A 14,574-nucleotide genomic window follows, 5' to 3' on the forward strand; every position below is an offset into this window, starting at 1 on the left:
TTTTGGTAATTTTAACCCAATTTCTTTGTAAGGAGATAATTATGTCTATCCCAAGCATGTTTAAAATGCTCTACTGTCTTAGCCTCTACCACCTCTGACGGGAGGCTATTCCACTTGTCCACTACTAGGGTGGCCAATCCAGGGCCATTTTTTCAATCCCGGGTATCGGGATTGAAAAATGGTCAATCCGAGGATTCATTCCCAGGATACCCGGCATTGGTTTGTTTCCTGTACACATAACTGGCTACCATAGTACCTGGGAGGGTGGGTAGGTCACTTCCTCCAGTTTGGTGAGGCCCGTGCGGCAGGTGGCTGGCTGTGCAGCATGACCTCTGACTTCACATCATGCTGCGCATCCTTCCTCCAAAACATACTCAAATGGATCCCAGCATGTACATGTGATAGGGAATATAGATTGCAAGCTGATGTGAATGACCATTCTCTGTAAAACGGGTGTGGTATGGAAGGTAGATAGTAACTAGGTCAACAGGGTCTGTAGGTCGATATGGTCTAGGACGACAGGTCAACAGATCAAAAGGTCGACATGAGTTTTTTATGTTTTTTTGGTGTCGTTTTCTTTGTAGAGTGACCAGGAACCCCAATTACTGCACCGTGTCCCCTCGCATGGCAAGCGAGCTTCGGGTAAGGTGCCTCGCTCTGCTACCGCTGCGCTCAGCACAGATTACCGTTTCAATTGTAATCCACGTGGATCATATGAAAAGGTTAAAAAAAAGAAAAAAATCGTAAAAACTCATGTCGAACTTTTGACCTGTCGACCTAGAACATGTCGACCTAGATACCCTGTCGACCTAGTTACTGTCGACCAATAGTGGTCGACCTAGTTACTGTCGACCTAGAGACCGGATCCCCTGTAAAACACTGCTTAATACATGTGCGTTATATAAATAACGGCTAATAAAGTAAATATTTATTGCACATCGCATTAATGAGGCACTCCCCGGCTTCTGTATGAGGAGTGATTCTGGAGCAATCTACTGTATGTGTTCATACAATGAATCCGGGTGCATAGGAAGTGTTTCTAGATCGGTGCTCATGTGTCTATCCAGACCCCACATCCAAACTCTCCGCAGAGGCCTTTAGCTCTTTCATTCCCTTCTCTCTGCCTCGCTCTTCTCTAACTAGAGGGGTTAATAACAGCAGAACAGGCTCATCCCTATTCTGTGCCAATCACCTGAGTGTGAGAGATAGAGGACGAGGGAGAGCAGGCGAGCAGGCACATCTCTCCAGCAGGCTGGCCTCGCATCTCCCAACTGTGGGCACAGAACCTGACGGAGCGAAGCAGAGACGGGGAAAGCCCCGAGCAACAGGATGAAGAGGTACCAAGAGCATCATCTGCAGCAGGTAGGCAGGCAACAGGCTTCTCGTGCTTAGAGACATCAGCATTCTCTGTGTCCTCATGCTACTCCGTATCCTGCATCGGGAAAAGCACAGGGACACATTTTGCCAATACTATGAATTTGCTACAGAATACATTAACAAGACACCTGTCAGATTTCACAATGCAGACTGTACATAGGGAAGAACAGCAGTGCAGAATGGTAGAGCAGTGTACATGATGAGCGCAGACAGTAGACCATGTAATGTGATTTGTAGAATTAGGGAACTTGATCTTTGCAGAGCACATTGTTGCAGAGGCACGCTGTTCTGTGTAGAGCGAGTAATGGCTGTATGCATTTACACTGGTGCCTATATGCCACAGCGGCTTCTTGTGTATGTATGGAATGGGGTTCCTTAGTCTGGCTTCTGGTTAACCCCTTCAAGGTCTAGCATCTGGCATTGTCATATTTTTCTATACAGTGGTGGTCTATCAATCATCTTATGTAGGTCTATCTATCTATCTATCTATCTATCTATCTATCTATCTATCTATCTATCTATCATTTTACATAGGTCTGTCTATCTATCTATCTATCTATCTATCTATCTATCTATCATTTTACATAGATCTATCTATCTATATATCTTTCATTTCATGTATAGTAGGTTGGTCTATCTGTCTGTCTGTCAGTCTGTCATCTCATGTAGATCTATCTATCTATCTATCTATCTATCTATCTATCTATCTATCTATCTATCTATCTTTCTATCATTTCACGTAGGACTATCTATAGGTCTATCTATCTATCTTACATCTCATGTAGAGTAGATCTATCTATCTATCTATTGGTACCCATACACTTGTACGATGCCCCGTGACGTGACATCGCGGGGCATCGCACCGGCACCTCAGGTGCGATGAAATCGCACCTGAACTGCCAAAGTGATTACTATGCGATCATGCGATAGATCGCATGGTAATCACGTGATGGGCACGTCACCGCCGAGTGGGAGCGGCCTCCATCCGCTCCCGGTGGGTGCCCATCGCACATCGCAGTGCGATATATCGCATGTGGTTTAAAAACCACATGCGATCACACTGCGATATGAGAAATATTAAGTGCAGCACATACTATCATGAGACGCGATATTCGAGCGGCGTGCCCGCGCATCGCGTCTCATGGTACCTGAAATGTGCAATCCTTCGATTTCTCTCACAGATGCGGTTGAAATCGAAGGATAGAACCTAATATCTCACAAATGTATGGGCACCATTACTCTCTGTCTGTCATCTCATGTAGATCGATCTATCTATCTAGCTATCTATCTATCTATCTATCTATCTATCTATCTATCTATCTATCTATCTATCTATCTATCTATCATTTCATGTAGGTCTATCTATAGGTCTATCTATCTTACATCTCATGTACAGTAGATCTATCTATCTATCTATCTATCTATCTATCTATCTATCTATCTATCTATCTATCTATCTATCTATGTATCTCTCTGTCTGTCTGTCTGTCTGTCTGTCTGTCTGTCATCTTATGTAAATCTATAATTTTACATAGGTCTATCTATCTATATATCTTTAATTTCATGATTAGATCTATCTATCATTTCATGTATAGTAGGTTGGTCTATCTATCTATCTATCTATCTATCTATCTATCTATCTATCTATCTATCTATCTATCTATCTATCCTTTCATGTAGGTATATCTATATGTCTATCTATCTTACATCTCATGTACAGTAGATCTATCTATCATATCATGTACAGTAGATCTATCTATCTGTCTATCTATCTATCTATCTATCTATCTATCTATCTATCTATCTATCTATCTATCATTTCATGTAGGTCTATCTATTATCTCATGTACAGTAGGTCTATCTATCTATCTATCTATCTATCTATCTATCTATCTATCTATCTATCTATCTATCTATCTATCTAAGACATCCCTTAACACAGCTGATTTCTAGTAGGCAACCAGTATATGGGTCATTTTGTCTGCTGCACTGTAATACACCTGAAGGTAAGAGAGGAGCAAGTGTCTGCATCATGTTTTGCCAACAAAAACAATATTTGATTGAATCCTACAGATCTTTTGGTTGGATAGTCACTGGGAAATGCCACTGTGTCCTGATTAATAAGGTTCCTCAGATGAATGTAGCATTTCCACAAATTAACCTCTGCAATACTTCATTACACTCCCAGTTTATTCCTCAATATATTCTATATCTTCTATGTTCCCCCTACAAACATCACACCAGTGGATGCTCAATGTTTATGTTTCTGCCTTACTAATATCAGATAGCTTCCTTTGTTAATTTGCTTCTAATTAACCCATATTTCCCTCTGTAATTATATACTGTGGATAGGAATGATGTCTAATGTAATATGTGAGGGTTCCCAGCAATACAGATTTCTTAGTGTCCTGGTTATAGTCACAATCAGGTTCTTCACTGAAGACAGTAATAACATGCCAGGATCATAAAAAGGAATTCAAGATATTAAAATAATAACATAATTACTGCATCGTCTCGCTGTTTCTATGATCATGCTGAGCAATTCATTGGTGTATTAGTTCCTTTGACCTAAAAAGAACAGAAATCGATGGTATTATTGCTCTGGGTTGCCACAGCAACCGGGTGTATAGCAATAGTAAACCAAAGAAATGAGCACAACAAAAATTTGTATGCTACATTTTGCCTATTTTTGCCCGCCCCCCGTGTAGCCAGATGCAGATTATCAGCCCCATACTTAGCACCTGTTTAGACTGAGTTAGATGCACAATAGCAATTCCCGAGAACAAGACAAAAATTGAATTTGCTTATATTTCAGTGGCTGCTTTTCTGAATTGCACATAGCTTAAGAAATGGCCAAGGCAATAATGCAGCTATCATCATAATCAACTCAGAAACTTGCCTCGGGTCTCTGGGAAGCGCAAGGTACGGTACAGCTCCTGATGGGTGGAACTTAAAAATATGTGCAAGTCAGACACCTCTAAGAATCCAGGTTTACGAGCATCTCTACATTCCAGATTCAATGAATGTACACATGACCGCCCCTGGCTTGCCTATCCAAGAGAGCAAGTGCACAAGTATCCTCAACTCAAAATATAGGTGCAGGATGTGCAGGGCTGCCTTAATAGCTTTGTAGGCCCAGAGCAAAGCACTGCGCTGAGGCCCCTACCCACCCATTCATGGGAACCAATTAAAGAACAAATCATAACTTACCCCTCCTGACATCTCTCCACATGCTTAAATACAGTGAATGACTGTCAGCACTCTGATTGGTGGATAACTTCTGCCATCCACCAATCAGCATGCTGATAGCCATTCACTGTCTGGCTGCAGGCTGGGAAGCAGGTAGAGAATGCTGCCTTGCCTCTCTGATGGTGTGGCCACCACCCGTCCCTTCTTAAAGGCCCCTATAATTGTGGGCCCCTGGGCAGTTGCCCAATGTGACTATTCGTTAAGATGTATAGGCTGCCTGCTCAGATATGTCACTGGTTCCTTGTAAATGTACAGGCTGCATTCTCAGTGATGTCACTGGTTTCTAGTGACTGGATAGGCTGCATTCTCGGTGATGTCACCAGTTCTTAGTGACTGGATAGGTTGCAATCTCAGCGATGTCACTGTTTCCTAGTGACTGGATAGGCTGCCTTCTCAGTGATGTCACTGTTTCCTAGTGAATGGATAGGCTGTATTCTTAGTGATGTCACTGACTCCTAGTGACTGGATAGGATGAAGTCTCAGAATTGTCACTGGCTCCTAGTGAATGTATAGGCTGCATTCTCAGTGATGTCACTGGTTCCTAGTGACTGGATAGGTTGTATTCTCAGTGATGTCACTGTTTCCTAGTGAATGGATAGGCTGTATTCTTAGTGATGTCACCAGTTCCTATTGAATGGATAGGCTGCATTCTCACTTACGTCACCAGTCATTCTAACTTATGTAACTGGTTCCTAGTGACTGGATTAGCTGCATTCTCAGTGATGTCACTGGTTCCTAGGGAATAGATAGGCTGTATTCTTAGTGATGTCACCAATTCCTATTGAATGGTTAGGCTGCATTCTCACTTATGTCACCAGTCATTCTCACTTATGTAACTGGCTCCTAGTGACTGGATTGGCTGCATTCTCAATGATGTCACTGGTTCCTAGTGACTGGATAGGCTGTATTCTCAGAGATGTCACTGGCTCCTAGTGAATGCAGGGGTGGGTTGGCCATAGGAATCACCAGGAAGATACCTGGTAGACCAATGTGTCTGTGGGACCTGTTTTGTGTGTTGTCATGTGGCTCCACCCCCCACATGACAGGCAGCCCACCGCACTCAGTACACTGCATTGTCCCCATTCATTCAGTTTTCCATCTCTGTAGTACAGGAACCCTGCCATCCAGTGATGCTGCCATGGCTACACGGTATGTTATACCTCTTGTGCTGCCCATGTCGGGACACTTCTACGAAATGTTACAGGGCAACTTTTGGTTCCCAATCCGTCCCTGGCCTCAGGCACAACTGCAGCAAAAGATGCAAGGAAGGCCGCAATTGCATACAATCAGGCCCTATGCGGAGGAATACTGCCTCTCTCAACAGACCCCACCCCCTCATCATACTGCACCCCCATTAGGGTTGCTTCCATAAAGTTCTCGGGCTGGTTTTCCATCCCAATCTGCCCCTGAGTGAATGTATAGGCTGCATTCTCAGAGATGTCACCAGTTCCTAGTGAGTGGATAGGATGAATTCTCAGAGTTGTCACTGGCTCCTAGTGAACGTAGAGGCTGCATTCTGAGTGATGTCACTGGCTCCTAGTGAATGTATAGGCTGCATTCTCAGAGATGTCACCAGTTCCTAGTGAGTGGATAAGATGAACTCTGAGTGATGTCACTGGCTCCTAGTATATGTATAGGCTGCATTCTCAGTGATCTCACTGGTTCATTCTTACTTATGACAATGGTTCCTAGTAACTGGATAGACTGAATTCTTAGAGGTGTCAGAGTTATGGCGGGATGTACTAATTATCGTGACCAATGTAGTGAATTATCGGTATTTTTTCATGTTTCGTGCTGAAAATACAGATCATTTTGTGGCATGTACTAATATAATATATTGCAATCAGTGACTGCGGTGACTCCCCCCTTCACGATGTGTGCGCGGTTTCCTTCAGTAAGAACTGCACATGCGAGGGGGTGATCCGAGATCCATGACATGCGCAGTTAGGTTTCCGGGATCCGCTGTAGTCCAGGATCAGGCGCCAAAGGACAGTACTGCGCAGTCAGTTAAATAAGCTACCTCCTGCTCATTGCTGTACTTCTCCGGCAGTGAAAACTGTCTTCTCTTCTGAGGAAGCAGCAATCTCTTTTATTGTGCCACCTGTCTCCCAGGACATATTCCCCGCTGTGCTTTACGAGGCCTCCACCTGTCTCCCCTGACACTTCCCATCCTGTGCCTCACACCTCACAGCTTTCATCCAAATCCCCAAACTGAATGGGCACTCCCTTGCCAATAAACCAATCAACAACAGCAAAAAAAACACACAATTGTATCTTTACTATAAGTTGAGGCACTAATAGGTGCACTAAAAAGCGTTTATTTCGCCAGTCATGGGTGGCGAATCATAAGCACCGAGCTGAATGTTAGTACATTGGCCAGTGTGATAGCTCTGTAGCCGGCAATAGGGAGGAGGAACTGCGCAAACCTCCCGCGATATTTGCACAATGCGAAAGGAAAGAGTTTTTTTCCACAAAACTTTATTAATACATTCCGGAAAACAATAAAAGATGCGAAAACGGGATGGGACCGTGGCGGTGAGCTTTGATTCATCCCAGCCTTAGGGATCTATTCATGAAGCAGTGAAAAGTGTGGAGAAGTGAGCCAGTGGAGAGGTTTCCCATAGCAACCAATTAGCAATGAAGTAACATTTATAATTTGTATACTATAAAATTATACAGAGCAGCTGATTGGTTGCCAAGGGCAACTTCTCCACTGGCTCACTTCTCCACACTTTTCACTGCTTCATGAATAGACCACTGGGGGGTCTATTCATGAAGCAATGAAAAGAGTGGAGAAAAGGACCAGTGGAGAAGTTGCCCATGGTAACCAATCAGCTTTGAAGGAAGCCTTTATCAAGTACGTTCTATAAAATGTAAGGGAGATGCTGATTGGTTGCTATGGGCAACTTCTCCACTGGTCTGTTTCTCCAGTGTTTTCACCGCTTCATGAATAGACCCCTGAGTGAGGTAGATTTAGATTCTGATCCCACATAGCAGGATAGTGCAGAGTCGTGTCAGTCTGAACACGAATCTTCAGACTTCGAGTTTTCTGCTGCGGTAGCATCTGATATGGAGGAGTTGGTTTCCAGCATCTCCTGGTCCTCTAATCACAGGTCTACCTCCTCTGAGTACAACGAGCAGCGTGCCAAGCGGTAGAAGAAGGGAAGGTACCCTGCAGGGGTGCACTGTGGTCAGATTGGGGTGGGGAGGATAGGGATGTTTGGACAGGGCCAGGGGTCATTTTATTGGAGGGGCCCCCCAAAATTTAGTTGTCCCGGGGCCCCCACGGGACTTAATCTGGCCCTGCCATCCTCCACTGTGTGTAATAATTGGCATCTGATTCTGCACTAACATGAATAGATTTAACAGGAAAAAAACAAATTTCACTTGATTCTTAGACTTACTAACTCGTTATATTTTTGTGGCTAAATGCTAATGTCTCACGTCAGAATTCCACCCACTTTTTCCGTCTGGGCCTAGACATTGCCTAATCATGCTGCATTCTTACTTGCGGCTTGGAAAAATTGATGATAGCTTCTATTTGTAGGAAATAAAAATCTGGGTTTTTTCTTAGCTTCATGTAGTAAATGAAATGAAACCGGACATTTCCTTCCACAATAGCTGATGCTGGTAGAGATTACCAATGTTAATAAAATAATACAATAATACAGATTAAAGGGCCCTATAGACTGGGCGACCCACCGCCGAGCTGCACGACCACCGATACGGCCGCGCACGGGCGGGTGAAGTTTCTTCACTCCCACCGTCACGCGGAGCCATAGCAATGCATGCTAATATGGACAATCTCGTCCATACTGGCCTGTATGCATAAGCGACGGGGCACCAACGATGAACGAGCGCGGGGCCGCGCATCGTTCATCGTTTGTGCGTACACACTGAACGATATGAATGAGTTCTCGTTCATTAATGAACGAAAACGTTCATATCATGCAGTGTTATCTGCCAGTGTGTAGGGCCCTTAAGTCTCCCATATCCAAAATTCCAAAGTATGGAATAATCCAAAATAAGGAATTTGTTTAGCTCAACTGGGAAAGTGACACCTGCAATATACAGAAACTTTGTTTATTGCACAAAATTAATAAAAAATAAAAATATTGTATAAAATGACCTTCAGACTGTGTGTATATGAAACAAATGCACTCTGTATTAAGACGTGGGTCCCATCCACAAATTATCTCATAATGGTATGCAAATATTCCAAAATACTGTACGTAAACATCCGATATTCAAAATACTTCCTTTTCCAAGCATTTTGGATATGGAAGACTCAACGGTTGATAGTTCTTTTGCTAGGGAAAGTTTTGCGGGTCCTGTCGTTAATACTGTCCTAGACTGCTGAACATTAAATCTACCTTTCAGATTTAGGGGGAGATGTGTCAAGCCTTGGAGAGAGAAAATGTTGCGCAAAGCACCTAATCAGTTGTCATGTATTTGAAATGACAGCCGCCCGCAGATTGGTTGCTTTATCTCTCTCCAAGGCTTGATACCTCTCCCCTTTAGGCTTTTATTATCTGCAGGCCAAGGGGTGACCATCACTGAAGTGCACCAACATTTGCAAGTGAGTCTAAGCTGTCATGATAGGTAAGTGGTAGAAGTTGTAATGGGACATCCCTAAGCATTGGCGTTTCTATAATGGGTGCAATGGGTGCGGTGCACACGGGCCCCTGGGTCCAGCGGGGCCCTCACCGCACCCATTTTAACACTTACCTTTCCGGAGTCCAGCGCCGGGACCTGCAATCGCTGCGGAAATCTCCACCAAAATGGCCACCGCGCATGCGCGGTTGCCAAATTGGTCTCCGGATCATGGCGGGCGCCATGCTTCCAGAGACCTGCGCATGCGCAGTAGACTCTGGCACAATGCCGGAGTCTACAGCTCCGTACAGAGGTGCACCTCCGGGTCCTCATAAGAGGTTGTCCCCTGTCCCTAAGGTCCTCATAAGAGGTTGTCTCGCCTCCTTAAACTGTGTTAATATATAACATACTAGATACATTGTGAGGGTCTTAAATATTGGATATTTTAATGATTATCCTGTTTAAAGCAGTGGAATAGGAAATAAATGCTTTTCTGTCTGTCTGAGGATTTCTCCTGAGGATATCCTGAGGGGTTCACTACGATATGCCGGCGGTCGGGCTCCCGGTGACCAGCATACCGGCGTCGGGAGCCCGACCGCCGACTTACCGACAGTGTGGAGAGCGCAAATGAGCCCCTTGCGGGCTCGCTGCGCTCGCCATGCTATTTTATTCTCCCTCCAGGGGGGTCGTGGACCCCCACGAGGGAGAATAAGTGTCGGAATGCCGGCTGTCGGAATGCCGGCTGTCGGGATCCCGGAGCCGGTATACTGTGCGCCGGGATCCCGTCAGTCGGCATACTGAAGACCACAAATCCTGAGAGTATAGCAGCACTTATTGAAACTGATGAACATACATCAGATGGCGTATCTAAGAATACTTTTGCATGGCGCCTGCTGTGGAACCACTTATAACTGGAGAAATATTGAGGAGCAGATTTATTAAGCCTGGAGAAGTGATAAAGTGGAAGGTGATAAAGCACCAGCCAATCAGCTCCTAACTGTCATTTTTCAAACCCAGCCTGTGACTTGGTAGTTAGGATCTGATTGGCTAATACTTTATCACCTTCCCCTTTATCACTTCATCAAGCTTAATAAATCTGCCCCACAGTAACTTGACCGTAACGTAAGCAAAGCTCTTGGAGAGCTTGTCGCCAAAACTGCAGCCTGTGCAGAGTTGGGCAGAAGTACATATATAAGCATGTTCTCAGATCTATCTTTTGCTTCTAGTATGCCCGTACGTAACGGTAACGACCCTCACATGTGACACATGCGTCTATTTCACAAGGATGGGCGAAGGGGCTTTCTTTCTATCCCCGTGCTAGAAAGCCACTTACAGTATCACTATGATTGACCTTTAATACCTAAGTATTTCTGGGCAGGAGCGTTTAGGCTTAAGTTACCACTTCCCCTTGACTGTCACAGCGGATTTACGTGTGCCTCATCTGACTAGCTCGTTTTCTCACTCTGGGCCAGATGTACTAAGCCTTAAAGAGTGATAAAGTAGAAAGTAATAAACTACTAGCCAATCAGCTCCTTTCATGTTTCAAACATAGCCTGTGACATGGCAGTTAGGAGCTGATTGGCTGGTACTTTATCCCTCTCCACTTTATCACTTTTCAAGGCTTAGTACATCTCCGCTTCACAGTGGAACTTTAAGATAAGGCTTGCTAGTACAGTGCTATTTGTGTAAATAATACAACAATATATAACAATATAAAAAATGTATAACACTTTGTATAAAATATAAGAAGACAGACTTGACGGTGATTGACATGTGAAAGAATGCTTTACTGACGTAATAAAGCTTTTTTTCATTGTATATCTGGGGAGCGGAGAATGAGAAGAAGAATTGCAGCCATACTTTTACTAACTTGTTAAGCAATAGTTATTATGTGCAGTTAGCCCAAATCTTGCCATTATAGCACATTTTCACAATGTTATATTACTCTGTATACGCTGTACTGCTTTTGCCACTTCTTTCCTACTGCAAATAATGGAGGTCATTCCGAGTTGTTCGCTCGGTAAAAATCTTCGCATCGCAGCGATTTTCCGCTTAATGCGCATGCGCAATGTCCGCACTGCGACTGCGCCAAGTAAATTTGCTATGCAGTTAGGAATTTTACTCACGGCTTTTTCATCGTTCTGGCGATCGTAATGTGATTGACAGGAAGTGGGTGTTTCTGGGCGGAAACAGGCCGTTTTATGGGTGTGTGCGAAGAAACGCTACCGTTTCCGGAAAAAACGCAGGAGTGGCCGGAGAAACGGAGGAGTGTCTGGGCGAACGCTGGGTGTGTTTGTGACGTCAAACCAGGAACGACAAGCACTGAAATTATCGCAGATGCCGAGTAAGGTTGAAGTTACTCAGAAACTGCTACGAGGTGTGTAATCGCAATATTGCGATTACTTTGTTCGCAATTTTAAGATGCTAAGAATCACTCGCAGTAGGCGGCGGCTTAGCATGAGCAAATCTGCTAAAATCCGCTTGCGAGCGAACAACTCGGAATGACCTCCAATGTATTTATCCGAAAATGGTTCCAGCTCCTTTTAAATCCAGTCAGCCTGTCAGGTTATCTGTGGGCCCTAACAGAAGAAGAGCATTGGATATTGGGGGTCATTCCAACCTGATCGCTCGCTGCAATATGTCGCAGCGCAGCGTTCGGGTCGGAACTGCGCATGTGCCGGCGCCACAGTACGCCGGCGCATGGCAGCCGTCGTTGCTTAGCGATCGCCTCTGACACAGAGGCGGTCGCTGGGCGGGAGGGGGCTGGGTGGCGGTGTGAAGCCGCCGTTTAGGGGGAGGGGTTCGGCCAACGCAGGCGTGGCCGGACTGTTGGGGGGGTGGGCCGTGGCGGCTGCGTAACGTCACACGCAGCCGATGCAGGCCGGGGAGCGATGAGTAGCTCCCAGCCAGCACGCTAAAGCTGCGCTGGCCGGGAGCTACTCTTGAAGTGCAAAGGCATCGCCGCTGTGCGATGCCTTTGCACTTCTATGGGGGGGGGGGGCTGGCACTAACATGCGGAGCGGACTAGCCCTGTGCTGGGCGCCCCCCCCCCCCCCCGCATGTCAGTGTGAATGATCGTAGCTGTGCTAAATTGCTACGATCAACTCGGAATGACCCCCGTTGTGCTCTGTAAAGACACTAACCAGTAAACCATTGTATATAATTGTGGGTTTATAGTATAAATTGTATATTCTGCCTGTAATATATGAGTCTCTACGTTCCCTTCAGTTATTGTTGTAAGTGGGTTAAATAGTGGTCCGTGGACGCCCCCCTTTCCTGTGCTTGTAATGATGAAGAAGTCGATCATTAAACCTAATTTTATAGCTCTTTATCTCCGATCTGAAAAAGAGAATAAATAAATAACTCTATAATTAGACACAAGGCTATTTCTGCTCTAGTAGAGCACTGTTTGTAAGCTATCATTTCCAGTGGCCTTTAAACCTCCTCTTGTAATTGTACGTTTGATCGTATCACGTTCAGTTTATGTAAAAGCGCGGCTGCAGATTACTGGATGTCAGCAATGTTTTTGTCGGGTTTTATTTTAAATTTGAAAACAAATAAAAACATACTATACTGTTTAGGCACAGTTTGTTCAATGTATGTGTGTGTGTGTGTGTATGTGTGTGTGTGCGTGCGTGCGTGCGTGCGTGTGTGTGTGTGAGTGTGTTTTTTTATTTATCCTTAAAGAAATTACACCGATGGTATATTATCCATGTCTGTGGGGGCTATTTGTTAATCAATTCCACTTTTATAATATGTGGAAACTGATGTTTCAGGGCAGGTATTGGAGATATCTTCTGCTTTTTGTACACCAGACCTTACATCGGGTTGGGTTTGAGATACCAGCGGTCAGGATATCGATGTTCAGCGTGCTGACGCCGTAATCCCGTCCGCCAGAATCCTGACAGGGGGCAAGCGCAATGAAGCCCCTTGCAGGCTCGCCGCAGGCTCTATTCCCACTCTATGGGTGTCGTGGACACCCACAAGTGGGAATAGCCCTCGACCCCCTGCCAGAATTCTGGTGGCCGTGATCCCAGCATCGGTAGGCTGACCGCCGGGATCTCTGGATCATGACTACATCCCCTTACATCAGCCATCCCCAGAGTTCTCTATGGGGCTGGTATGTTACTAGATCCACAAAGCGATGGCATTACCTCATTGCCTTGTATAGGGGCAGCCTTGTAGGAGAGGAATCCATTGATCCCTCTCCCATGGGCTGCAGGAGATCATGATGTGCACTGAGGCTGGATAACAAAGTATGGCCCTCATTCAGTAGGGATCGCATTTGCAAAGCTCCTCGCAGCAGCTTTCCTAATACAATCCTTAGCAATGCAAATGCAGTAAGTTGTGTTATACACCTCCTTGCTGCATTTGCGATCGCAGCTCTATGACTGTGTCGCAGCCTGGGATCAACATCGCAATGGTCCTTGCAGACTGCCAACTGAGTAAGCCTCAGCTTACCCAGGCTGGCTGTCGCAGTGGGCCTTGAGAGGTCAAGAAGTCTGCCATTTACGGCAACGCTGGCCGCCCCAGCTCCTATCCCTCCCCCCCCAAATGCCTCTGCCTATCAATCAAGCAGAGGCCTTCGCAATACTGCAATGTGATCATAGGACCAGGGGGGTCATTCCGACCCGTTCTTCGCTGCGCTGCAAACGGGTCGGAACTGTGCATGCGTGGTGCCCGCAATGCGCACAGCGGCCAGAATAAAGAAGAAAGTGATCGCTAGAGCAATCGCAAGAAGATTGACAGTGGGGAGGTGTTCCGGGGCGTCTACTCCCCATTTTCCGGGCATGGGGATCCGAATGCAGGCCTGTCCAGGCGTTTGGAGGGCGGATGTCTGTCGTCAAATCCAGGACCTTCATCGCTGGATCGATCGCAACGGGTAAGTTACTGCAGGGCTAGTCTACTTCTGCACAAAGCTTTTTTAGCATAGCAGAGCTGCACAAGCGTTCGCAGCCCTGCTATGCTAAAATACACTCCCCCATAGGCGGTGTCTAGTTGATCGCACGAGCAGCAAAAAGTTGCTACGTGCGATCAACTCGGAATGAGGGCCCAGGTTCTGCACCTATGCAGTTACCCGGCTACGGAAGAGGAGAGGGCCCACACACAGTCACCAATGGATGAAATGGGTGCGGTGTGGGCCCCCTTTGAACCAGGGACCCGTCTGCACCGCACACACTGCACCCATTATAGATACGTCACTGCTGCCTGCATATTTTAACAAATATGCTTTTTGTGCAACCAAATTCAACATGAGAAGACTTTTTATAATATTCATACATACATGTAGATATTTAACACGGTACAGGATGAGTCTCCCGTATCCACAATTCTGAAATCCGAAATATTCTGCAA

The 14,574-nt window shown here is 45.5% G+C and overlaps 1 protein-coding gene across 2 annotated transcripts in view; it reads left to right on the forward strand.

Annotated features, from left to right (window-relative positions):
• The first annotated feature begins 1,042 nt into the window (after window positions 1-1,042).
• The window catches only part of SLC6A7 (solute carrier family 6 member 7), a 109,141-nt gene continuing 95,609 nt past the window's right edge, over window positions 1,043-14,574 (forward strand). The window contains exons 1-2 of one of the 2 annotated variants that reach the window (XM_063928632.1): window positions 1,043-1,362; window positions 4,193-4,299. Coding sequence is in view for 1 of the 2 variants with exons in the window: in XM_063928631.1 (XP_063784701.1) it covers window positions 1,330-1,362 (33 nt within the window). In the remaining variant the exon portion in view is untranslated. The remainder of the gene's footprint in view (window positions 1,363-4,192; window positions 4,300-14,574) is intronic. The other variant, XM_063928631.1, reaches the window with a different exon arrangement.

The sequence above is a fragment of the Pseudophryne corroboree genome, chromosome 6 (genome assembly GCF_028390025.1).
Source record: "Pseudophryne corroboree isolate aPseCor3 chromosome 6, aPseCor3.hap2, whole genome shotgun sequence".
NCBI classification, from domain to species: domain Eukaryota; kingdom Metazoa; phylum Chordata; class Amphibia; order Anura; family Myobatrachidae; genus Pseudophryne; species Pseudophryne corroboree.